General features: G+C 41.9%; 1 protein-coding gene across 2 annotated transcripts; it reads left to right on the forward strand.

Annotated features, from left to right (window-relative positions):
* Positions 1 to 1,351: 1,351 nt before the first annotated feature.
* Positions 1,352 to 27,698, forward strand: LOC101743315 (retina and anterior neural fold homeobox protein 2). Of its 2 annotated transcripts, none has more exons than XM_012691593.4 (6): positions 1,352 to 1,619; positions 10,915 to 11,063; positions 12,065 to 12,205; positions 19,154 to 19,241; positions 24,843 to 24,954; positions 25,382 to 27,698. In XM_012691593.4, exons 1-6 carry the CDS (start codon positions 1,547 to 1,549, stop codon positions 25,581 to 25,583), a joined length of 765 nt encoding a protein of 254 aa, XP_012547047.1. In that variant the 5' UTR covers positions 1,352 to 1,546; the 3' UTR covers positions 25,584 to 27,698. The 2 variants fall into 2 exon arrangements, with proteins under 2 accessions (XP_012547047.1, XP_012547048.1); XM_012691594.4 differs by having other exon boundaries at positions 1,353 to 1,619; positions 12,068 to 12,205.
* Positions 27,699 to 27,843: the final 145 nt, after the last annotated feature.

The following is a 27,843-nucleotide window of genomic DNA, read 5'->3' on the forward strand; positions in this document are numbered from 1 at the left end:
GCTCCATCGAATTATAAGACGTTGTCACGTCACGACTTATGAAACTGCTCTAGAGCTGTTGAATTTTGTTTAGTTCAACATAGATTTGTTTTTGCTTAAGGAGAATACCTAGATGTAAAAAAAAAACACAATAAGATATGGTCCGGGGCGAGCTCAGTATAGGTATAGTACAACTAGCCACTTGTAGTTTATTGGTTTATTGCTTACTGTAGTGTAGGGAACATATCATTACAAATAGCGCCTGTGCTTGTGCCAGGCTGCGAACATCCTTAAGTATCCTTGTTCAGATCAGTACTAATATAGAAGGAATACCTTAAGAAATTTGATGACGCAAGAGTGTTTTAAAAAAATAAAGATCGATACATTAAGAAATAATGACACTGGTAGTACACACTGGACTCTCCGCCCTCGCCCACACGGCTGCAGAGGACACGTGCTCTCCGCTCTCGAACACTGCGAAATGAGCCAGGACTGATATTATGTTGAGGAAGAGCAGACTATCAGTTGATCACATCATGTGGTCTACTAGACCTACTCTATATAGCCCTATACACACCCACTTACTTATTGTTTCAAGAATTATAATACTTACCGTGCTCAGTGTTCATGACAATAATAATATTGGAACGAAGTTCCTTATCGCGCGTTGTGAAAGGGGGCTAGACGGAAAAAATTCTTACGAAAAGTTGTCACGACACTTTTTAGATCCGTCATTCTGACCAATTAACGTGTAGGCGCTTATCGCGTGACATTGCTCGTATCCGATTGGTCCGCGTAATGAGTACAGTTTCTCGAGATAGCGTTTCAACAATAGTAATTTAGTTCATAGTATTGTTTTTTTCTTCTTCATAATGCCGTAATTTATTATTATAACTTAAAAAAATATTACAATTCCTTCACTAATTAATCGGAAGGAACTTCGTTCCATCCGGGTGTCCCTTGACACCTCTGAAGTTTTTTTATACAATTTAGAAAAGTTACTACATAGTTTGTGACAGTCAACAGGCAGTCCATTGTTCTGATCTGAGTGATCCAAGCAACGATACCGTAGAAGCATTGCTCGTGGTCCGCGGCTCGATGTCCATTAGAAGCTATTTATTTACAACATTTAAGAGCAGGCAAGCTGACAACAACACAGGGCGAGGAGTCGGCACGCGGAGCAACATGGCGCCGCTCCTTAACGATAAAAATTAAATCAGTTACATCGAACACAATAGTTTGACGAGGATTGCGTAACTGTCCTGCAACAATCGCGCTCTGATAAACCCTCCGCCGGTGCACCAATCGAGCACCGGGGGAGGAGCGACAGAGGGCGACGGCACGATACACGAGCAGGGGGGTGCGAGCGAGACGCGCGCCGGCGAGGGCTGTCACGCCGACCACTTACAGGGACCAAGTCAGTACAAGTGTAGAGGCCACCCGCGTAGGACGCCCCGCATGCACTACGAGTAACAATAATTACGCGAAGATTATTTATTTTGATGAACGGGATTAAGTTTGATGGATAGAGTGAACAGCTGAGCCTGGTGTAGAGTGTAGTGTCGCCATGTCGGAGACCGGCCGTCGGGGAGCCGCCTACACCATAGACAACATCCTCGGACACACAGACAGACATAACGGTATGCTCTTATGTATTGCATTACTTCTGAGCAATGCAAATATGTAGTTTATAGTGAATCAGTAAAATGTAATCAAATTAAATTACTTGTGCGATCGTTGAAAGCGTATTCACAGTGTTCAGTAAGAACAGGAAATAGTTTAATAACTACTTACATACTAGGTATCTATCGTTAAAACTACACGTCACATAAGTACTCGTATGCAAGTCGTGTGTTACACATAGAATGACTTTTTGGTTATTTGGAATTAGTATAACAGATAAATAACGTGAAATTGATATTTTATTCCAATTTCGATAACTGTTGTGTTTGGTAAATTGAAGACGGACAAACAAATTGCCAAGAGCGAATCATGCTCAATTGACAGGTACATGACATATTACATAAAGTAGGCCAGCATTCATCTAAACGAGTAAAGAACACATACCTACTCTGTACACACTGGTAGCTGCTCCGCGAGTGGACGCACTCACTCCTGCGACGCCTCGCCATCTCCAGGAGGCTTCAACTTTCACTCACACTCATAATAATCTAAGTCACTATTTTACTAATAGTATTTTTCAAGTCAGTTGACTATTTTGTGTTGGTAGGTTGAATAACGATCCTTGACCCTTCAAACTTAATATGATCGTAGGTGGGTATGTAGACACCTACGTGGCTTTCACTACGACCCCTGACACTTACCTACACCTACGCACTCAGTTTAGTTTCAGTACAGCGGTTTGTAGGGGGTTTGATCTTCTATACCAGGGATGACCGACCGGTCACATTATTTATCCTCTCTTCCACACAATACTTCTCTTTTATTATATAATTTCAGCTTTATGTTAATCTTTTCAATAAAAGAAAATATATTACTTATTTGTATACTGAACTACATTATTTCATCAAGAAATGTCACTTGTAGATCGTAGAGTGTTTCGTCAGTAAGCAGTTGATCTTGATTCTAATCAAGTTGGCCACTCCTGTTCTATACTATATCTTGTTAAATCTATTATTGTCTTTATTAAATGAAAAGATTGAATTACAAATTGTTGAATTACACAACTAATAATAAAACGACTTCTTCTTCAATTATTTCTTCCGTTTGTTTTTAATATATTATAAAATATAAGTTTCTATCTGATTACGTGTGACCTATGAGAGTGCCAGTATAAGTAGAGTGGGTCGGTTACGGCGAGGCCGGTCGTCACGAACAAAAGATTTGAATGGGACGCGACTCTACGCGCTACCACCTACTACTTGTTATCGCAGTCGTGTCTAATTTAATGTAGTCACACTTTATAGAGCAACGTAGAGACGTCGCTGCAGCGAAACTGGCTGAAATATGAATATACATACTTCGAATTAAACCTCACTAGCTAAATCTCGACTAGCGAGCCGGACTAGGATGGCTGGTTCTCTGAGAAGGCGCCCATTTAATCAAATTTATATTTTATAGAATGTAGAAAAGTTTTGAAATAAAAAAAATAAAAAAAAATAACTTCACTACATTATACTAGTATAGCAACCAAAGCATCAATAAATAAAAATAGCTATAACAGTTTTAGTTCTAATTATAAGTAAATAAAATGTATCACAACCTAATCCCAGGTTTTGTAGAACAAACAAAAAAATAGTTATAGAGTGTAACCTTTTTATGTTTAGATGGCTATTACTCCATCGTGCAAAACCCACTGTAAGATTTTGAATGAAAGTTTGTACACAGACAGCTATTAGCTTGAATGCTCACTCAGAATAGCATTCATCGTGGTAAATGACATCAACCGGGCAACGCAGGGTGTGTCGGCTATATACATACATATTGTCTAATGTTTACTTATAGGTAGTACCTACAGTAATACAACAGCGTGTTCTTTGGTTCGTGTTTTTTTGCCCTAGCGTGTAGTTGAGCTCTTGGGGCTCAAACCGAATGTGTTGCTAACACTGGTCCTAGCAAGAGCAGTGCTTCGCAGAATCTACGGGGAACGAGGAGAAGGACAAGGACGGTGACCGGTGCTTGGGGTACCTAAAAGCACCGTTAGAGGATCGGGAGGATCCGTAATGACGTGTTTGGGGCGACGTTGACGGTTTACCATTCAGTCCACAGAACCGGGAATGTAATTTCCGGCGGCCACGACAAGAGGGTTTTCGTGTCATACCGCCTTCTCAAAGTTGATTGAGTAAAGCTCCAGGTCATCATGGAGATCCACATTCCTTAAGAACCATGATGCTCCGACGGCTATCCTGCAAAAACGGGATTGAATGACTTGAAGGGGTTTTAAATTAGTTGGTGTGTAATGCTATATACTGACGGAACTACAAATCAACTGCTGGCTTAGCGACCAGAGAGTAACATAAACATTGAATAATTTTTCAGTCTTTTAGCTAGAAGCACTCTTAAAACTTTACGCAATCTACTATAATTTAATTGTTTATTAACGATGAAAATTATATAAACATGTAATTTCTATGTCTCAATATTAATTATGTGATATTTCGTTTGCGAATTACATACCTGTTGTCAGCTGGTTTCCAGTAGCGATAGGTAGCGACTCAGTTATTGACATCGCTAAGAGGTCCGTGAGCATCTACCACCACTCACCATCAGACAGACCGTATACTATTCTGCCTACTAAAAAATAATCCACGTAGCTATATTATTTGAGAGGTTTAACGACAAAGGGAAGATTTTCCACCGAGCGGGTGATATTGCTCGGTAGACCGACGGTCCAAATGTTGTTGTTCGGAACTTGTAGGTATATATGTCAGCTTATCTTGAAAATGTTGTAAGCGAGATTCATCTATCAAACATCTAGTGTTGTATGATGGCGACCATCGCACCCGCGTAGTATGTGTGCCATCGTCATGATAATTGCCTTATCGTTGTCGCCGCTGACTACCTCTAAATCCTGATCAAGCAGAAGCCAGTCACCCTCGACGCCCTAAGAGCGTGCTCCTTACGGATCCATCAGATCCAATATCCCTTGCATTAGATGCCTTCAGCTCTAACACTAGGAGCAGGCTTAGGAACTCCGGTAACCGTACTCGTCGAACTCGACAAAGAGTTCGACGTGCAACCTAACTCATGCATCAGCCCACTGAGTCTCGCCGAATCTTGTCAGCGGGTCGCGATTCCGATCCGGTAGTAGATTAATTGCTACCCTTGAGTTATTAGGTCTTCTTCGGAGGCGCTCGGGCAGCCGTAAGCGAATCCCACCCCTCCTGGCTGAGCCTCTGTTCGATCACACGTGTGCTGTACATACTCATGAACGGTGAGCTCATCGGACACTGTCAACAGATAACTGTACAACAGTAAATGGACTTGTTTTTAAATGTTCCCATGAAATTCACACACGTCTACTGCAACAAATGATTTCTTTGAGTTGTTGTACACAGATGTTAACGTTAACAATGCAGGTACGTGTGTAGTTCGTACAATGGAAGCGCGCAGTATGGTCGTGCGGGCGTCGGTCTCAGATCGCTGCGGCGCTGGTGCATTGAATAGCCGCCACAATATTTAATATTTTGTGTTATGAACACAGTCTAATAACATAATATTAGTAGCACAATGTGTGCACGCGGACCCCTGCCGCGCCGACTGAGGCCGCACTCACCACTTACCATTGTCTGTTCCCAGCTCAGTGCGTCGCGGAGGATTACCGGCAATGCGTTATTACAGTCTAATGTTGGTGTAATTAGCGGTCGCGCGACGGGGCGCTGCCTCTCCACAAACTCCACACTCGAACTGATCTCAACTTGTTTTGACAACCGCTACAATACTATAATAAATATATTGTACTCTTTATATTATGTAATGATTCATCTCATTATGAGTCTCTGTGATGCGAGTACTGAATGTACAAGGAAGCGAGTGTCAAGGATGTATCCTTTGGCTTGGTCGGGCGTGATGTTGGAAACAGGTGCATGTTGGAATTTAAAAAACAAAGAAGAAACGGGTTCACTCATACACGCACAACGCAATTTTTTTAAATTCTGTATCTCCCTCTGCTTCGGAGTGATGCGCCGGAGACTGAAGCAGAGCTCTCTTTTCTGTACTCAGTCCATTTCCAGAGATTATTTTATGAAATTCAGATAATGCGTGGGCGCTGCTGCTGGACGCAATGGCTGGATGAGCTCGTCTCGTTCTTTAGAGTCTTCCAGCGCTGCGATGCAGGATGTGCCTTTGTAAAGTTGCTAGCGGTAGGTTTGGGATTGACTCCGCAACTGGCATCGCACGACGAGTCACGTCGATGTAATAGAAAATAAACACTATTGATATACTTTAATTATAAGTAAAACACTTCTTGATCATAATAAATAAAAATGTATATTTGTTTTTATTGAATAAATCCGTAGAGGGCGACTGAACGTAGAGCCGATCTCTAGTTAGAGTTGCCGGTAACGAGCATGTAGAGTTCCAATTTGAAGGGATTACTCATGAATAAATCTCGTTTGTATGTCGAGCGCCGGCCGAGCGCTTCCAAACAGCACTTTAGTTCGTAATGCGCTTCTATCAGCTTACCCTCAAGATAACGTTAATACAAATTTTCTTTTTTCGTTAATTCGGGGAGGAGCTCTTGTCTCACTGATATTAAGTGGTTACCGGAGCCCACAAACACCTACAGCATAAATTCCGCCACCTACATTGAGAATTGAGTTCTAACGTCTCAGTTTTTACAGTACAACGACTGCCCCACCCTTCAAACTGAAACATATTACTGCTTATCGGCAGAAATAGGACGAGTGGTGGTACCTACCCGTGCGGACTCACAATACGTTTTAACACCAGCAATTACTAAATTTATGATTTTACGTGTTTGATTTTTATTACACGAGGTTTATTACACGTGGAAGTCAATCGTGAACATTTGTTGAGTACGAATTTCATTAGAAAAATTGGTACCCGCCTGCGGGATTCGAACACCGGCGCATCGCTCGACACGAATGCACCGGACGTCTTATCCTTTAGGCCACGACGACTTCATTATATGTATTTATTTATGTAATACTGAATTTTAGCGTAGACAGTTCATGGTTCGTCTGACGGTGAGCGATTAACGTTATCGACACATACACATCTCAATCGATTTTGAACCGAAGGCTCAATTATTATTTTGAAATAATGGCGTAGGATAGCTATTACTCCAAACAAGAACGAAGAATGTTTCCTGGCAGAAAAAGACAGGATGGTATGCACCTACACTTTATTAAATAAAAAGATAACAGGCAGAACAGATCAAATAGGGGTCTGGACTCTACGTCTCGCCCGAGATGGCCGGGGGTGATCCGAAGTCCACGATCTTGTCTATTTAATGTTCCACTAGGTAACGAATTAACTAACAAGTGACAACTGACAAGTCACTGAGCAGATGTTGTAGATGAGACAGCTCTCAATAAACGCACACGGTAAGATTTATTCGATCGGGGCTAGATAAATTTCTCTTCTGTCTATGTCAGACATAATCCGAAACATGTAATAAAAAAAGTTGTATTTTGGCCGAAAAAATGTAATTAAAATGGCAAATAAGTATTGCATAGATAGAGAGCCGCAGTCCGGCGGCGGCCACGGTGCGATCAGTGCATGTGAAATGCGTTACAGGGATCATTACAAAGGTTTTATTACAAATTAAACGAGTAAGCGAGTAGTAAATGTTCCCAAAGGGATTACCGCGATCTGCATCGACTCGTGGGGGCAGGGGCGCTCTACTTAAATAAATACAAAATTCACGGCTGTCAGAGCAATACCGGCAGCGGCGCTAGGGCTGGCAGACCCACTGTTAATTAAATATACATTTTAGCGTGAATGTGATATACATAATTCATTACTCCTCTCAAAGATTTTTTTAATTTACCTACTCTTTGGTCATAGAAATCAAGTAAATCTAAAATGAACGTTAATAATTAGTTGAAGGGGGTTTAATGTTTAATCTCGTGATAATTGTTTCGATTGTATCGGAGCGCTCGCTGCTGGGTGCTGGGTGGGTGCTGGGTGCTGGGTGCTAGTCGACGGTGACGCTGGGGCCGGTGATTACTGTCGCGATAACCAACACAAATCATGAACATTTAAATTACACGTTACTGATGCGTTCGGTGACACGCATGGCGCCGCTTAGCGCAGTGAAAGTCAGGTGTCGCTCTAGGTCGACGACCCTGTGTGACGGCCGGCAGGAAGCTTTTTGTTTCACGTCATATTCATTTACAAAAAGTACAAGTAAGGTGCTAGTTTTTGCGACTTCCGACTCGAACTTACAATCTATTCCTATGGCTTATGTAATTAATTATTCATATTTGTAGTACAAAATAATTGAGAGCATCCGGAGAATAAGAAAAGAAAATATCCCACATTATTATAATAATATAAACGAGTATATTATTTGTTTGTTTTATATTTTTCAATTAATTATCCTGCAAATGAAATGAAATACTCTAAGAGTCAAAAAGCTCACCCCTGAGCCGGAGCGTACCTGAGCACAACAGTTCAATGAGTGAACAGTTGATGTCTCATTGTGTGCTCATCGCGGAGATCATCCTCTAACAACAATGTAGCAACAATGCAATCAAAATACTATTACTGCAAATAAATCGTGACGCGGACTGACGTTCTCTACTTCGCTAATACGGTCACAGACTAAATGCAACTTAATCAGCTTACACGTATAGTCGCCTTTTGTGTGTCTGCGTATTAACCTTTGGGGTCAATGTATGTTTTAAACGAATAGTGACCGTATCGAGTTGCGACAGAGTTGTGTTTCGCTCATCCACAATGCTAACTGTAGTTTGTATCACGGGGATGTTCCGATGTTTGCAGTCGGATTATAGTTTTGTTGCAGGGTTGCTGTTACATTCACTTGTGTCGAATATTAACAACTTCATTAGCCTATAATGTGGATTTTATTTTATAATTATAAACTCACCAGAAATTAATATGAAGTACATTTCTACTTAATGTGCTCATTAACTGCTGTCACTTCTACAGATTAAAGAAATTGTATGGTAGTTTAAAGTGAGCTAGCTCAGAGCTCACGGAAGATCACGTGGTATTCAGCGATCGGTGGATACTACAGCAGTCGTGACAGGCGCAGCTTAGTGCGTTGCGAAGAAGTGGAATATGTCTGTGCAAGATTTAGTGAGTACAGTGGATGACGCAAAACTTCCAACTCTAGCTCTTCTAGCTTAGATAGGTGCCATCTGTCGAGGGTTGTGTCATGTAGGAGCAGCCGGGACGAGCGATTAACCAAGACTGGTCGGAGGTTCGCTAGCTTCGCCATCATTGTGCCCAGTTCCTTACAGTAGATATCAGCAGTAATGTTAGTGCCATTTGGTAAGAAGCTGTGATGAATTATATCTGCACTAGACCACCAAACAGTGACCATGACTTTTAGGGGTAATTTTCCGTTTGGCATATTGCCTAGGTGCTGAATCAGAGTCTATTCAACATTATGACTGCTTATGATTATCAAAACGAATCTATTATTCATCGCAGGTTATGAGGCGGTTCAAAATCCCTTCGTTTCTATGCTTGTTGAGCAACGCAAGGGATACCTTAACGCGACCGTCGCGCTGGCAATCGTTCAGGTCGGGCGGCACCCATTTACCTCTAGTATCTTTGACTCTAACATTGAAAGCTGCTGCTAACTGAGCGGTGTACTGAGTATCGTCAGCTTTCACTCTCGGCTTTGACACATCGTTGTTGACTTTAGTTTTCGTGCGACCCCGGACTTCATTTTTAAATCAAAACTTCGATATCAGAAGGCGATGTTGCGAGCCGTTAGTGTGGTCTTGTTACCGCATAGAAATTCGTATTCCATAATGAATCCTATTTTTATGAATGATGAAAAAGACAAATGTAGTGAAAACAAAACAGTAACCCAAAAATAAATAAATGAATGTGAAAATGAAATTCCATATTTTTTAAATAAAATTCGCCAGTAAAAAACGTTGGCCAGTACAGTATTGTAAATCGGAAACTTTATAGGTAGAGCTCTGTTATTAATATCTAAATATTATCTAGCAATTGCTGTGGGGCAATGCGGCCGATGTCGAGACGATTTTCATCCTGCAGAAGAGGTCTATTCGTGCTATTTATAATATGCACCCGAGGGAATCCTTGAGGAACAAGTTTAAGGAAATCAAAATTCTAACTTTAGCGTCCCAATACATTTTTGAAAATTTATTGTAAGTGCGTAAAAACATTGAAGAATTCCCGAGAGTCTGCGATTTGCACAACGTGAACACTAGGAACAAACATAGGCTTGCGTTGCCGGCGGCTCGAATTAAGAAAATAAGCAACTCTTTTAGGAGGCTGGTGTACAACTTTTCAACAAGATCCCACTAAGCGTTCAATTACTACATGTTCATAGATTTAAGAAAACTGTTAAGGAACGTTTGTGCAACAAGGCATATTATAAAGTTAAGGATTATTTACTAGATGGCACTACGTGGGAATGAGGCGCTCGCTCCTGGCCTTTTCATTTTCATTTTCATTTCCATTTTTCATTATTATTATTTTTTTATTGTATTTTATTGTATTTTGTGACTTGTTTTTTCGATTACTGTAAATATTTTTACTTATTAAAAAAAAAAATTGAGAAAAAACAAAAGAAAAGCCCGCTGAGTTTGTTTCGCCGGTTCTTCTCAGGACTGTGGCTTTTTTTGGAACGGGTGGTAGAGTTAACATTTATATTTTGACATTCAACAAGTGTGTTATGCTGACATCCAAGTTGAAATAAATGATTTTGAATTTGAATTTGAATGAACCATTTCTATCAATTCATTTTATTATTAATTTTTAAATTAATTAGTTATTTTTAATTAATTTCATTGCCATATTACTTATTACATTTAAAAAAAACAATTTTCTTATCCCTACATTGCTACAGAATGAACACACAATATAAATGAATTACTATTATTTTAAACTGTCTTCGTACAAAAACGTGATTATTAGCTTTTTTAAATTAATTATTTTATAAGAGAAACTATTTAATTTCATTTCTTACAAGCTAATAGTTTGTCTGCGTACTAAAACTTCTTCTATGAATTCTGAAAGTGTTTAATAATTAATTTAGTCATACAAGTTCGGCCAGCCCTCTCAGTTTGTCGGACAATTAAGTTCAAAAGTATTCCTGGTTAAGGTGTAAACTAGTTGTTTTATTCCTTAGGATTCCGTCGATGCTATAGTGAGTGCGTCATGCGGCATACCCATGTTGTATATCAAGTGAGACACTTCACTGCGACCATGGATCTATCGTTTCAATTATTGACTGAATTTAATGAACATAATTAATGAATCCCTCAAAATGTTTGTTAACAGACCGAGCGGAACTGAAGAGTGAATCTGGAGCTCACTCGGACTCTGATCACGAGCACGAGCATGAGCACGAGCATGCTCACGGTGAGCACGGTGAGCACGGTGAGCACGGAGAGCAGCTCGAGGCGATCGACGCGGGACGACCGCGCAAGGTATATTGCTACACGCAGCCTCAAGTGTTTTCATACTTTGAGACAATTACCAGTGCTGTATGTGTAGGGTACTCTACACAGGTCTTGGAGGGCTCGACACAAAAATGAAAAACATATTGTGCTGACTTACGCGTAACTATTTATTTTTCTGCGTAAACTGTACCTAATAATGAGTATATCAGAAGGAGTGTGGAAGTAGCCACGATGATTGACAAATTAAAGAGCAGTTAGCGTGGTATGGACATGTGATGCGTAGAGAGAAGATGCATGTGACTAGGAGATGTATGGAAATGATAGTGCAAGGTAGAGGGGGAAGAGGTCGAACGAAGAAGACATGGATGGAGTGTGTGAATGGCGATATGAGAGAGAGAGAGAGAAGTAAGTGTTGATGATGAGAAGAGAATGGAAGAGAAAAATTATCTGTGCCGACCCCACCTAGTGGGATAAGGTGGAGAAAAAGAAGAAGAAGCTACACCTAAAATGTACCAAAGATAACTAGGTAGACCGCGTGGCCCTCCGTTAGCTCTTTTTTTTTATTGCCCTTGTAGGCAGACGAGCATACGGGCCACCTGATGGTGAGTGGTTACCGTCGCCCATGGACTTCAGCAATGCCAAGGGCAGAGCCAAACTGCTGCGTACCGCTTAATACTCTCCACAAGCCTCGTTTGAAGAAGGACATGTCATAGCGCTCGGGAAACACCGTGGAGGGGAGCTCATTCCATAGCCGGATGGTACGTGGCATAAAATACCTCTGGAAACGCACTGTGGATGACCGCAGTGGCTCCAGGTAGTACGGATGAACTCTACTCCGGTGGCGGGCGGTGCGATGGTAAAAACGAGATGCCGGTATCATCTCGAACAATTCCTCAGAGCACTCGTGTCAATCCCACTCCTTCGAGTGCTTCTCTACAAACGTTGTCGCTGGCGGCTGGCCGTGCGTCGTGCGTCGTGCGCCGTGCGTGGTACCGTTGCGTGTAGTTGTGTGTTGTGTGCATGTGGAGCAGGTGCGCCGCAGCCGCACCACGTTCACGACGTACCAGCTGCACGAGCTGGAGCGCGCCTTCGACAAGACGCAGTACCCGGACGTGTTCACGCGCGAGGAGCTGGCCATGAGGCTGGAGCTCAGCGAGGCCAGGGTGCAGGTTGGTGCCACACACACTACCCACACTACCCACACTACCTCACTACTCGACGAACACTAAGCCTCTTCACTTATCAATATTTGATTAATTGTTACGGAGACAGAGTAGAAAAAGTATACAATTTAAATTTGAAATTCTTAAATATCGACGCTTGAAAGGCAAACGTGACTAAACGACAATGCGTGAACTTTACAGTGGACTAATTGAAGGTTGAAATACCTGAAAAAAATTATATTTTAACGAATCTAGCTGTACGTTTTAAATGATTTTAATAGACCTAGAAATATATATTTTTGCGCATTGATTATGGTTATTGCCTATCATTTATGTACAAAGCAGTTATTGTCGCTTAGTCACGCTTGCCTTTCAAGCGTCGATATGTACTAAACGTAAAAACTGTTTTAATAATCTTAAATTTGAATTTGGAACTTGTTATTTATTGCCATGAATGTTATTTCATTATTGCGGCAAACTTTTGTAATGTTAATACCATTTATATCGAAATAACTCGCAAAATTATAATTTGCGTAATTACTGGTGGAAGAACGTCTTGTGAGTCTGCACGGGTAGGTACCACCACCCTGCCTATTTCTGCCGTGAAGCAGTAATGCGTTTCGGTTTGAAGGGTAGGGCAGCCGTTGTAACTATACTGAGACTTTAGAACTCATATTGTAACGTTAACCCGTTACGCCAACCGGTAGCAGCAGTGGAGAGTATGTGATTCTATAAAAGTTTCTCAGGGCACCACATAATTAAAAGATGAAATGCAGTCGTACAAAGAAACATATATTTACCCAAGCTACACACACACACACACACAGCACGAATAATACAATTATATAATAAATTAACACGATTGAATAACATTTAAATTTTGAGATTATTGTCTTAAAATGATCGAGGGTAGATATACGATGGATATATATACTAAGTTCGATTACGTATCTTTATTGCAATGGTGATCCTGAAGCACCAGCTCTTGGGATCCAACAAAGATACTCCAGCTCCTTTACGCAAGTTGTTCAGTAAAAGCACCAATTCATGTTCTGGGACGTGACTGGAGAGTCCACAGAGCAAATTTCAATAATGGATAAATACGTCGCGATTAACGGGACTATTGGAGCTCTATAATTATTTATTCACTATTAGTTTCGTCAGTCTATGAGGATTGAACACAGTAAAAATGTAAAGGACTTACCGATATTACTAATCAGGCACTTATCATGTCCTTGACAGAATTACAGCTGATTATATACGCGTTGAGTCGGTCTTCACTGCAACTGTATAGCGCGGCTTCAGAATGAATGGCTACTGCGGTGGTACGCGCTTACATATAAATAAGAACAAATGGTATTAGGACGCAGTGTGTGCCGCGCGCAGATCACAAAACTTGTTAAGATGCAGTGAACGCCAACACACGGGTCACAATAAAATTATGCATAACATAATACTGTGTTACAATATCTCAAGCTGGGTGGCGGCATTTACGTTGTAGATGTCTATGAGCCGGTAACCACTTAACGCCAGGTAGACTGTGAGCTCGTCCACCAATGAAAGCAATAAAATATATATATGTAGTGATCCCGTCACCGTTCTCGTCGAACTCGTCGACTACGACGAAAAGTTCGACCCGTGAACTAACCCACAGACACAGCCCACGAAGTTCTCGCCGGACCAGGCTCCTAGCGAATGCGAATAGGTAGGAAAGAAAAATAACGAGCGTCATCGGAGTTCTAAAACTGGATCCGAGCATTATAATAATTGCTCGTCGCTGTCTCTACAGTCGGTAATTGAATACATTCTCTCATCTCTGCCGGTAGCATTGAAGTGGTTGTCGTTAATTATAATTCATTATACACAAATAATAATTAAGCGCTGTAGGTGGTAGGTAGAAAGGTGCTGCCTAATTGTCTACAAATTATGTTGGAGCTTGGACTACGTACAGACAAACATAAAGTCACCAGTGGTATTATTAAATAATGTTTACGTATTAAAAATATTTTTTAATTGTAATCATTTACAAAACTTAAAACATTTATAATCCGCCCGGCACAATAGAATCAATCGCTTTGCAGTATGTGATGGTTGCAAGGCTAACATTAGCACATCGCATGATACAATGTCAAGTGATGTTGTTTCCTGCAATTTACAAATCTTCCGTTAAAACTGAACTGAAGGTTGTCCTTCGCGACAGCTTGCAATCAGCTCGATTGTGCGGCTCATTTTAACCTCCACTTGTAGATATGGTTTGCTAAAAAAAGTAGATATTATTGAATTGAGCCAAGAATTTGTCAGTAAAGTTGAAAAGAATATTGCAAATGCGGAGGCTCGGATGAAAGCGGCTTTGCGGCTTGGTCTCGCGCTCATTTTGTTCAATAGTAATTCCATGTCTTAATTATTTATAATGTTCGTGTTGTTGGGGGATGAACGTAGCCACAGTAAACAACTAGAATATGTTTACAGACAGTTCACGCGATAATCGACTTTAGCTGTTTGTAACACATTTCCTTTTCTAACTTTCGTCAGCGCCTAGAGGTTGCTCTAACTTTAAAGTGTGGGAACGTTGCGTCGGAATGTGAAACGAATAATGTGTGCGATCCCGAGGACAGTAGGTATGTACTAAAGCACGGGCCCGGCGTGTTGGCGTGTAGGTGTGTCGGCGGACAGCGAATGCAGATTGCAAGCTGTAATTAAAATTAGTTCCCATTCTATTCACGGCGCGGCGGCGGTGGCGGCGGTGGCGGCGGTGCGGACCACAATGCTGCTAATTGTGCCGACACTGCAGCCTCCGTCCGCTACACTGTACACGGCGCATAGTCTTCAATGCCGCATAATCATACGTATAACAATGCCGCATACTCATCTTTGTGATACATTGGACACATCCCCGAGTTTTAGATGTGTTTCTGCGTGTATTTCCTTTCCAACCAACGAGCACAACTCACACGACTCCACGGTACAACCTGGTACTGTAGAGCGTGTGGTGCGGTGGACTCGCGACATTGTTGTTCCAATTAGTGACCGGCCGTTTCACTTATGTTGATGTTGTTGTTTCTCCGCAACTCAGTCAAGCCGTGTCTAAAGGAGCATCGCATCGCATCGCATCGCATCGTGTCGTATAACGTAGAACGCAGAGTGTAGTGCGGCGATGTCGCTGGTGCACAATGGCTCATTACGTCCTCGTGCGGAGAGCGCTAATGTTTGCAGCACTCGGCTCGCCGCGATGATATGAACGCCGCCTCCTGCTAATTACTTACGGCTCTTGCAAACAGATTTCATGACAATGCTTTCTTACAATTATTTGCTCTTTACGATCGTTCTTCGTATTAATCCATTTTGATAATACTGGAATAATGTCAGTGCCCCAAACGAGAATTATGGACATAAAATTTCTATTAACATCATGTCAGCCGTAAGCTCGACTGCCCATATCAGCTAATAACAAAGGCAATCAGAAAATATAATAATATGCATATTGGTGACGCGTCACATTCTTTTAACTTTTGTTCCTATTTTCGTGTTAGAAATAACAACATTTATCTATTGTTATATTAGAGTTCGCAAACAAGCTTTCATCGCTATTCTTTAACGTCAAGGGACTTGCTTTATGTATGTTTTGTGAGATGTCGAGTAGGCAGTAGAGCGGCAGGAACCGCACTGTGCAGCACACGGGAAGGTGCATGTTGTCTCGGGAGCCGCCTGTACATGTCCGGAGACTCCAACTAACATGAGCTACATCACACTATAACGCAGCTCGTGTAGTTTGCGCTAATGGCTGCAAGATGGAAGTCGTTGTATAACTCATTAAAACTATAATTAAGTTTTATTCAACGGCCAATGTAGTTGTTCGTATACAAGTATTACTTACTTTGAGTCCATGCCCTCTCAAAGATCTGGCGCTCCCTCCTTCCTTCACACCCGCCCTCTCCGCTTCCCCCACCCCTTTCCTCTGTAGCTCGTTTTCCCTTCGAACAATAATCGTGCTAATAACTAAATTGCTCAGATTTGTGGGCTTTTATCGAGTCTTTACATCGGGCATTATGACACGAATTACTTCAAATGTACCATTATTGAATTCGAATGATGGAAATGGGTTCTCCAAATGTAACAGACGACGGTTGGATCGACCTGAGTGAACACAGCTCAGATATAGGCGATCTCGGAGGGCGGTGCGGGCTGACACACTCTGGTCTGCACGGGACGCAGCCGGGCTCACCTGGTCTTGTATAGACAGACAGTTGTGACAGTTCTCCTTAGTGCAACTACGCCTTTCGACCTCATGTCTCTAACTAGCATTCCAAATATAACTATTACGTAGGTACGTACGCTGATTATGAGTATGGATTATTACACTAATCGAATTTAGGTTTAAATATCAACCAGTGGTACACTTTATATAAAATAGTGAGTGTTTAAATTGACATGATCTTAGTGTGCTAGTTGATGTGGCTTCCGTCAGCGTCAGACGCCCGGTCAAGCGAGAAACTGCTCGCAAAGTTGACGGTGTAGCTGCATCAGTGGTGCTCTCGTCAATCTCGCCGCTGCGTAATTGATGTTAATAATAGCGATAATACTTGAAACCGGCGAGTGCTTTGTGATTAGTAATGAGCGGAGTGCAGTGCGAGCCCGTGAGGATCATGCATCAAACAATGGCTTAATTAAGCATAGTTTAGTGTGAAGTGCACTTGCGACATGCTTCAAGTGAGCGCCTGCAATTTGGTAATTATGGTCTCTCGGGGGACGGAGGAACGGGGGGAGGGGGGGGGGCGAGAGGGGCTGATGTCGTCGCAGACACTTGAGGAATTAGCGCTCGTTGTGTGGGATGACTTCAAACAGTGAAAAATGTAAAGATTCTTTGAAAGGGGTTCTAAATCTACTAAAAGTGGGGATTAGAGTGAGCGCTTCTAATAGATATAATAAGTCAGGTCGGTTTTTGTCTCACGAAGTTATACAGAATATTGTTTGACTGGACAGCAGATAGGGTTGCTCAATGAAGCAGCGTATCCCTGCGGTAGAAAGGGCCGACACGAGAGCGAGTCGACAGCAATCGACTGTCGCAACAAGTACTAGCTGGGTTCTTAGCAGTCAATAAAAGAGGTAGTTAATTATCTGTAAGTGAAGTGAAGTGCGAGCTTGGCCTGTATGGAGCCAGGAGCGGGGTGCAGTCACTCGCCGCCCTGCTGCTACACACTACACGGAGACGATATCAAACAGAGTATCAATTAGAACATTTTCAATCATAAATTGTGAAACGCATAAAACATTTAAATAGATACGTCTTTTGTTCAAAGTCGTTCAATCAGTGTTTAGATTGCCAATTTGCAGGAATGCTTATCTAATTATTATTTTTATTAATTTTGTGTAATTTACATAATTTAGGCATATGTAAAAAAATCATTAACTTTTTATCATCCATAATAAAAATGTATGGTTCTTGAAAATTAAATTCTTGCTCTAAGATCATCTACGTTAAATACGTCTGCTCTACTAGCTTCTCTCTCCTGCGTCAAGCGTCGATCACTACACCTTTTTATTGGGGACTTCTCGTTTTCAATTCATAACCTATTCAATTAAATCAATTCCCATCTTATTCCTTTGCGATAAGGTTGAAGATGCTCTGTGAGTGCCGAGCAAGGGGCGTGTAAGTCTTTTGTACAAACGCCATCTATCGAGTGGATTAAAAGTAATTTGCACCGATTCGAGTGTGATTAAAGTGTTCTGTGTGAGGACGGAGGGTCCTCGCCGCGCACTTGGGCTGCTCCAACACTCGGAGCACTACAGCACTCACTAGTCAAATATTCAAATTCATATAAATATCGATAAAGACTCACCCCTATTGTATCGTGTTTAAACATCATGTTTTAATTAAGATCATTACGGATATTAATTTCATTATTCTAAGAATGTATGTAGATGGTGTCAAGTGGTTGCCGTCACTGATCACAAAGTGAATGACGACACCCGTTTTGAGACATGAGGTCAAAGTCTCAAAGCGGGCCATACGTGTAACAATCGCAGTAGGTCGTAACGCGCCATTGTGCGGAGGCGATCGCTCGTACATTATGAAATAATCGTCGTTTTTCATCTTTTTTATTAGCCGAAACCGCGAGTAGCCTAATTTGGTTCTATTCTCTACATCGGATAGACGATATTAGATCGTACGTTCATTAAATAGAGTGCAGTTCTCCTTGGTTCGGTATTGGCATGAAAACCACGTATGAGTAATTGCTTTTCATTACGTCTCTATTGTAGTCGAGAGCGGGGGTGAGATGGGGGATGGGTCGCGGGGCTGCGGGGGAGGAAGAGGAGGCAAATTGTGAACAATTACAGTCGATTACAAAAAAAATTAAAGTCGGCCACGAGTCTCGGGGTTTTACAATACTGGACACTGTTATGCAAAAATGAACAATTATTATTTCGAACGTGGGCTATTTTGTCGACATGTAGCCAGCCACTGGAACTTCTACCATTATAGTCGTGTTTTCATGAGTAAAACTACATTTGAATAGCCACTGTCACTGTTAAATCAACTACTATACTGCAATCTATGGCTACGTGTATTTTATTCCTCCTTAATGAATTGCATTAGATGATATTTAATATGACTAAGTCTAATGTACTGACTGATTCGATGGGGCGCCCTTACCTGCGTGACCGTGGGTCAGGCGACAAGTTCATTTGCTCTATATCTGGCTTTTTAGTAGGTACTGTATATTTGAACTTAAGTAGAAAACAGATTTTGGACCGAGTGACTGTGTCTGATTATTTATTCATTTATTTATATGTTCGAATCTACTAAGTGAAGAGCTATTTTATTAACATATTATGTATAAAAGTCGTGATCATAGTAGTTGCGTGTCATACCTGTTCAAGAAATGGCGAGTGGTTCAATGAGAGAGCTCGTTGCTGGAGGAGTAATGAGTACAGCGGTGTGTTTGTCTGTGCCAGGTGTGGTTCCAGAACCGACGCGCGAAGTGGCGCAAGCGTGAGAAGGCGCTCGGCAGAGAGCACGCGCCCTTCCTGCACCACGACCACGGTGAGTCACTCCTATATCAAGAATTATCCTTTTTTTTTTTACTGGTGGTAGGACGCCTTGGGAGTCCGCGCGGGTAGGTACCACCACCCTGCCTATTTCTGCCGTGAAGCAGTAATGCGTTTCAGTTTGAAGGGCGGGGCAGCCGTTATAACTGAACTTGCGACCTTAGAACTTATATCTCAAGGTGGGTGGCGCATTTACGTTGTGAACGTCTATGGGCTCCAGTAACCACTTAACACCAGGTGGGCTGTGAGCCCGTCCATCCTAAGCAATAAAAAAAACATTTTCTGAAGCTATATATGGACTCTTTGGAAGAGAGCTTGTCTGTAGGAATGTTCGAATAATCATAAAATAATTCACAATGAACTGAACCCACCCAAAAAAAATTACGTATGGTATGGTATTAGGGCGGCTAATATCGCGATTGATTAACTCGTGTATGTTGTTATTTAAAAAAATCAATATTAAAAAAAACGATTCAAATTTGGACCTGCTCCAGGCAGCGGATTGGCTCTGCCCTTAGCATTGATGAGGTCCATGAGCGACGGTAACCACTTACCATAAGGTGGGCGGTATGCTCGTCTGCCTGCTAGGGGAATAAGAAAAATCAACGTAGCACTTAGTTAGACCTTTATAATTGGACGAGTGCGAGCTATACTTATAGCAAGTGACCTATACCTACTTATAATTATGCCATTGTTAACCGGTTTTAGAAAAAACCAAACAACTAAACATTTTTTTTTTTTCGAAAACAGATTCATCCCTGATTTAAAAAAAAAACCGTTACATATTTGCTGGTAGTCCAAGGGTATTCTCACGGTTGAGTAGGTAAGCTCACGGGCTCAACCTGAAAGAATTTGCTAACACTAGCCCTAGCAAGAGTAGCAATTTGCAGAATCTACCACTAGATCGGAATCGCGACCCACTGAGAAAATCCAGACTTTGCCGTGCCCCGTCGCCTGGGTCAAATATGTAATTAGCGGCGGCCACAATAAGAGTGTTATTGTGTTCTAAATTAAGATGGTCGTGAAGGTCCACATTCTTCACGCACCACGGAGCTCCGACGGTTATCGTGCAGAACATGGATGGATTGAATGACCTGGAAAACACTTGTATGCGGGCTGCGTGAGCGAATACTGCATTTATATAGGTCATGTCATGTCATGTCATGACATAATAATGTGCATTTGTAGAGTGTCACCTTATTACGAAGGGACAATTTACTTCGCCTGCAGATCATAAGGATCGGTCGCGTACTTGTGTCGGGACCGAATGTCGTCCTTCTGTCAAGGGTGACGACTAGGTACTTGGCTTTCGAAGCCCACGGTACGGGCGGTATAACACGTCTAACTCTGGACGAGATACCAGCAGTGGTATCGGGAGGGCGACCCCTTTTGAAGAGCACGACTGTGCTTTACGTGGGGTTGAATTAAAAGAAATCGATTAAGTTTGAGCAGCCTATGGGGAATGTGACATGGCCTTCTTCAATCGTGGCTTGCGAAGAGTACTTAGGGGTCGGTAGAGGCTTGGCTCTGCCCTTGCCATCGCAAATAACCATAAGCAATAACCACTCACTATCAAAGGCTAAAAATAAAGCACTATGTGCTACTAAGACGCAGGTGTTTGGGTTTACTCAGGATTTCGCTGCTCCACAACCGTTTCTGTGGTAAGCCGTGTAACACAACCATAGCGCGATTCAGGTAGTGAGCACAACGCCAGGCCACCTTCGAGTATGTACAGTTGTAAGCTCCTCAAATTTTAAAACTTTTTGCCTCTTGCATAAACTCTAATTAATCTAGGTGACGGGGAAGTACTCTGTAGATTTTGATTAGTGACGAATGTAGTAGCTTCAATATAATTATTATCATTCTGGTCATTAGCATTGTCAACGCGAAACCTTGAATACTCGTGAACATATTCGTATTTTCTCGTCACATAGCTATTTATAACGTACAGATTCAGAACTTCCGTAAGTGATGGAAGTGGTAACCACTTTTACTGATGCACCGGAGGTTTCTCCTACTTTCATTTTTTAATACTAACTTTTTGGAGACACATCCAACATTATCCATAACTATCGTGTACAAGGCATTCCCTCACAATTAACGTGTGGCTCGGAAAAGGTACATATGCTTCCCGCGCATTAGTTGGTATAATTATCGATGTAACACGTGATACCGACACGTCCACCGAGTAGAGGAGGCGGCCGGTAACGAGTCGCGGTAATCGATTCCGACGATTAGTGGCAGTTAGCGCCCGATACCGATCAGAACAGTGCCAGCCCGCCGCACTGTGCCTCACTATGCCGCACTACGCCGCGATACGCCGGCCGGACACTCTCAGGAACATTTGTTCTGTCGCTGGCGGGCCGGGGGTGCGGGTAGGGGCGCGGGCGGGGGCGGCGCTGTCATTATAAAGCGATTATTGTTTGATACGATTCATAATGTATTAACTTAAGCGTGATTCGCTTTCAATAAAAGTTCACTTTTGATTTTTGAATACATTTTTTGTGTATTTTTTTAATGTTGGTTTTGTACTACTAGTTTTGAATAAATTTTGTTGCTTAATTTTAAAATGTAATTAAAATTTCATAAGCAGATTGTAACTTAAATACAGCATTTTAACAAAAACAAAATTTGCCCTTGATGGCAAACAAGCAAACTTTTTGGTGAGTGGACTCGATCGCCCATGGACGGTGGCAATCTCATGAGTGCAGTGGGGCCTCAGGTAACACTGGGAATTACATATAAGCTATGAGATATTGAACCGTACAGTGAGCCCACACAGGCCGCCACAATCGCCCTGATCAATGCTACTGTGGAGCAACCACGCGTTCTGGCTTGAAAGGCGGGGCAGCCAGGACAGACGGCTACATTCAACTTGTGGTGTCCGTGCGCTCCTGCGTGCGAGCGTGTCGTATCGTTATGCTCATATAAAGAAACAGAAATGTGCGAGCCCAGTCAATAGTTACTCCCCGGCGACCAGCGCCCCGACTCAAGAACACGATGGCGCTCCTGAACGTGCCTCCCAAATTTTAATACAGTGATATTTTTATATGAAGTGCGGAATGACATTTGCGACATTGCGGTAACGACATATTTGGGAGATATTTGTTTGCCTCCAAATTTTATAACAATTAAATATATAATATCTATTCAAATCTTGAGGCGTAAGTGATCATGGTCGACTGCGCACCGATCATTGGGTGAACGAACACTAGTCAAATTAAAATTATAAAAACGCATTGAACCAACCGAATCGACACGGAGTAATCGAACTAGCGCCGCATAGCGACCCACGCTACTCCGCACTTACAGACGCAGGCCTCGGAAACTGGTCGTCTGTTTCTTTTATTGTCCTCGTACCCACAGGTCATACCCGATCCTGTAGACCGAATGGTAAGCAGTCGACGTCACCCAAAACACGTCATTAAGGATCCTCCTGATCCATTAACGGTACTTTTAGGTACCACAAGCACCGGTCACCGTGCTCGTCGAACCCGTCGCTTGCGACGAAGGGTTCGACGAGCGAATTAGCCCATAGACACAGCCCACTGAGTTTCTCGCCGGATCTTCTCAGGGAGTCGCGTTTCCGATCCGGTGGTAGATTCTGCGAAGCACTGCTCTTGCTAGGGCTAGTGTAACAACACTCCGGCTTGAGCCCCGTGAGTGAAAAAAACCCACAGGACAGTGAATGAGCAGTAATCGAAATTCACAGTAGTTCTGTAGACGCTGTGGGTACAGGAGATCTATCTATCTATATAACTCTCTAGGCTATCATCAAAGCACAACATAATAATTTCAAGTTCATTGAACCTACAGTTGATAAACCCTCAAATTTGGAATCATTAAAATTGTATGAGTAACTGTTTATAATCGATCACAACAAACGTGCGCGGGCACGGAGAGGGGGGAGAGGGGGGGGGGGGCGGCAGGTGACATGTGACAAGGCGCGCATTGTCCGCGCTACACCTGCGACACTAATCAATCTGTTTACTGCCGCCGTTGTTACTACTGCTACTACTGCTATTGGTTGAAATCGTCGCGTTGCTGTCGTTAGCACTCTCACTGCCTCATGATTCTTGTACTGAATTCAAACCACATTCAGTCAGTAACCAGTTCCCGACTACAATAGCACATACAATAACTTTGGTTTTGGGAGGCTTAAACGACGAAAGGAAAATCTTCCACCGAGCGGGTGGTATTTGCTCAGTAGACCGACGGTCCGAATGTTGTTGTTCGGAACTTGTATATATGCGCTTTATCTTGAAAATGTCGTAAGCGAGATTCAGGCATCTGTCAATTATCTTGCGTTGTATGATGGCTACCCGCCACATTGGTGAAGTCTCTAATTCAAATTCAAATTCAAAGTGAAACTCTAGTGAGTCAGTTCTTGTTTTTTTAGTTTATTCTTTAAGTAACGATTTCATTCCACACCCTCGGTGCTTAAATATCATAGTCAATATAATCGAGCGTTAACAGTACGTTTATAATTAAAATAAAATAAGCTTTATCATATAGCACTTAAACATCATAGTGTATTTATTGTACCCAATGGTCACGTCCCATCTTTACCCCACTTTAGTAAAAATCTGCTACTGAGAAATATTTCTTTGTTTAACTAGATCTAATCACTATGATGATACACATTGAGTTAGTCTACCAAAACGTGTTAATATACGCATCTGACTACAGATGACAGCAAATGCATTATTAACCTTTACCCGTTCACCTGTTGCATATTGTTTATACTCGTATTGTAGGTACACTTACAATCTCCGGTGGCGCGACGCCGTTGAAAAACATTTTTTTCTGTTGTCACTACTTTATTTTAATAATTTAAATTACATCCTACAACTTTCAAAATGTAAACACGATTTCCAATTTTATTATATTGAATGCCGTGTATGTGTGTTAGTGTGGATGTGTGTGTGATTGAGCAGAAAATCAGAGATATGTTGTTATTTGAATGAGTTAAACAATAATAACTAAAATATTGTCCTAGCGAGTCAAGCTGCGGGCCACGCGGAGGACGTTTTAAAAAATAAAAAATAAATTTTTGGAACGTTTATTCCGCACCAAATCTAACTTAAGACTAACTTATTACTAATCTTAATGTAACGGGAAGGGCATCGGACGAATTCCACAATTCAGCAGTTGAGTTCGCCGAAGATCTGCCTCTGCAGACATGCGTCAGCAGAGGTGCCCGACGTAACTAGCGTTTGAATATTTGTAAACTGTAGTACGATGAGTTTCTTCTGGTTATCTTATCTTAACTTCCCCCATTTTAAGGGTGGTTCAGGGAGCAGCCGCGGTGCTACGCCTACACACTCTGTTTCAGTCTATATTCCAAGCTGAGTAGGTCGGTTACTTTTAAAGCTACAGTGAACTTGAGCAGTCGATGGCGGGCTTTACGGATTAGAGTGATCTTTTCCAGGCAATCTCAACACTAGCACTGGGGTCTTCTTGTGCGTCCTGGTATACTGTGCTAATAATAGCGGATACAAAACTCATGAATGATTGAACTTATTTTGTACTAGTTAATTAAGTGCTTGTAATTTGTGTGTATGTCAATTGAAATAAAATAGAAATATTTGTGCAGTGGTGGGAGAGTGGGGCGGCCCAGGAGAGTGGTGGTCGCTGGGACTTGGCGCCGGGTTCGTTCACCCCGTGTGGAGAGACGCCGAGCCTGCCTTCAGAGCTTTACTGCACAGGTACTCTATATACGATTTAAATAATATTATCAATTGATTTTCGTGTAACCGTGTTCACTGTGGCTTGCGACGATGGACCATTTCTCCAAACCAGGCTTCAAGAATATCCTAGAAAGAACTGGATTTATCCAATTGTTCATGAATCACGAAGAACTCGATGATAGTTCCATGTACCCCGGACCGCAGTGAACGTATCGATTGATGGATGTCGTGTCGGTAGTGGGGTAATTTCAAAGCAATGAACTCAAATCCGTGGGTGGGTCTCTCCACTCATGTTTTGGATGTGGGATCTGGCGGGCGAAGAGCTTGGGGTTGAGTGATTAGCACAAGGTTCGCTGGGCTGTCTAATTCGCCGAGATAAGAACTCTTACGAAAGAACGCTTATGTTGTTTGTTTGTTAGTTTGTTCTCACATCATTATGCTGCAGGTACGTGCTGGCGCTCCCTCCTCCTGCGCTGCTCCCCGCGGAACCGGAGCCGGCGCCCTCTCCCCCCACCGCGCCGCGCTCCCCCGGCCCCGTCCCCGCGCTCGCCCTCGCCCTCACCCCCGCGGACACGCTGCGGCTGCGAGCTCACGACGCAATCCTGCAGGAGAGGGCCTTGCAACACAACAACAAGGTCCACACGTAACCTCAAAACAGATCTCTTGCGGCCCTCGTCCACAACCTTACCGAAGAATGACCGAACGAGCCAGTATTCGAATTTACGAATAACCAAACACGCGCCACGCATGTACAAAGTCATCAAATACACTAAATGCTAGTAGTAGTAGTAGTAGTATTAGTAGTCACTTAAAAAAGCGATGGATTGTACCTACTGGTTGCAGACCCTGTGCTCGACGCTAGTGGCGTGTCGTATCACAGCCTGTTCCTTGTAAAACTAATTCGCGACGTCTGCTCTGTGCCTGTGTGGGTACACAGCGCACCCTCACCACTAGATGTTTGTTGATCATTCGAATCTGTAACTAGTCGGTATAGTGTCTCGTCGTGCATCGACGCTTAATACACTGGACAACAACGAGCATGGACACGTGAATACATCGTTCTACCCGTAAACTTGCTTAAACTGAAACCCAAATTTAATAAACCCAACAAATGATGAAGGTGATGGTTTGGCGGCGTCGTGTCAGTAAACACGAGCGTTGTCGGGAAAAATTCCGATGCAACTCGAGCTGTACGCTTCGGAACTTATTGTACTTCACGTTAGGTATTCAATTTCTACTTTTAAAGAATCACTCACAGGTACAATACATTTTAAACTTATATTCCCGAAACGTGAGAAAGATATTTGGTGGTTTTTCCTCGCTTCTAAAATTTGACGGATGTTTGAAGACAACACGAAGTCTTCAATAAGTATTGACAATGTGTTTGGTTCACTCAATGTCACAAGCTTCATGCATTTTTCTTCATAATATTATTAGAAAGTTTACTAAACTAATTGATTAGACATTTTGTATGATTTCGTTTGTATCTAGTTATTAAGTGGTGTGCCTTACTGGTAAACATTAATTCTCACACATTCCATGAGATCTCACGGTTTCAATTTAGGCTCTTCAAATTCTGTAAGTTATAGAAATTAAAATGTTAATTGATTAAGATAATTCAGTAATGTTTTGAATAATTATAAGACATAGCGTTTAGTGATAATTACTTTTATTCAACTTTAAATTTTATTATTAAACTAGTCGTTTTTGGCACGACGTAATGCCACACTGTGTATAAATGTACAAATAAAAAAGTTAGGCACCGGAACCTAAATCTAGAGGTGGTAGATCTGAATTCACTTCTCTTTGTTCCACCGCTGGGCGAAGACCCATAGGTACTCGTACCATCCGCAGTAATCTATGTCAAGTCTCCCACTTTCTGTCTAGTTATTCGTATCCCAGAGTAGTCACCGTCGAAAGTGCTGTATGCGCACATTTCTTTGTTTGTTTGATTGATTGTAAATATTTAATAACTTGGTAACTCTTTAGTGTACAATATAGTAGGTCTTTGCCTAGGAAGTTGCTGTTTACTATACACAAATTTAGACTTATTTTTTAAAATAAAAGTAAAAAAATTAAAATGTGAAACTAAACTTCCATATTTTTTTAAATAAATATCATTTGATTTTATAATGTATCGCCAGGCATCAATTAGGTACCGTTTAAATGACCAGTATTGTAAAACGGCAACTTTATAGGTAGAGACTTGTCGTGAAGTCATTTGCCAACCTGTGAGCACCAGCCACGGACTCTGAACGAATTCTTGGTGACGGTTGTTGTTCTGTGAACACTACACGTCTAAAAGAGTAAATTGAAGAACCAACTCGGATTGTGTTCATCTGAACGTAGTGCTCGGTTCACATTGATCTGTATATAATCGTGTAAATGATTGTAAATTATATTGTAGTCAGTAAGTAGATATCGTCTCTGGAGTCAAACAGAATGGTTACAAGCGACCCAAAACGGACAGCAGTTGCGTCGTTCATATGAGATCTTGATTAGTTGAGTTTTAATTACAACAATTTATAAGTAGTAGTTATTGACAGGAGAAAAGACAGGGCTGCAGAGAATTGTAGAAAAAAAAAATTTCACGGTTTGCCGATATAAAGTCGTTATTTATATCAACTTAAAGTAGTCATTCTGTTTGATGAAAAGAACGAGTAGGTACTAGTTGTAATTAGTGGTCATTTATCGGACACATGTAGACCGTTTGCAATAATGTGACAGTAAGATATCCAATCAATATATACGTAACTATGCTATTGTGTTGTTTTATTTAGTCAAGACATTCCGTTGGCGAGCGCTCACCAGTGTGTTCCTTATCAGTTCTTTAGGGGGCGTACACAGTCTCACTGTCCGTTTAGTGATTACGAAGAGAGCCCACGGACAACACTCATATTGATACAT

Source organism: Bombyx mori, chromosome 28, assembly GCF_030269925.1.
Source record: "Bombyx mori chromosome 28, ASM3026992v2".
Taxonomy (NCBI): domain Eukaryota; kingdom Metazoa; phylum Arthropoda; class Insecta; order Lepidoptera; family Bombycidae; genus Bombyx; species Bombyx mori.

Coding starts and splice junctions, on each gene's coding strand:
- LOC101743315 (XM_012691593.4), top strand. CDS start 1,547: ATGTCGGAGACCGGCCGTCGGGGAGCCGCCTACACCATAGACAACATC. Junction 12,206..19,153: donor TCAGCGAGGCCAGGGTGCAG/GTTGGTGCCACA, acceptor TGTCTGTGCCAG/GTGTGGTTCCAGAACCGACG. Junction 19,242..24,842: donor CTTCCTGCACCACGACCACG/GTGAGTCACTCC, acceptor ATATTTGTGCAG/TGGTGGGAGAGTGGGGCGGC.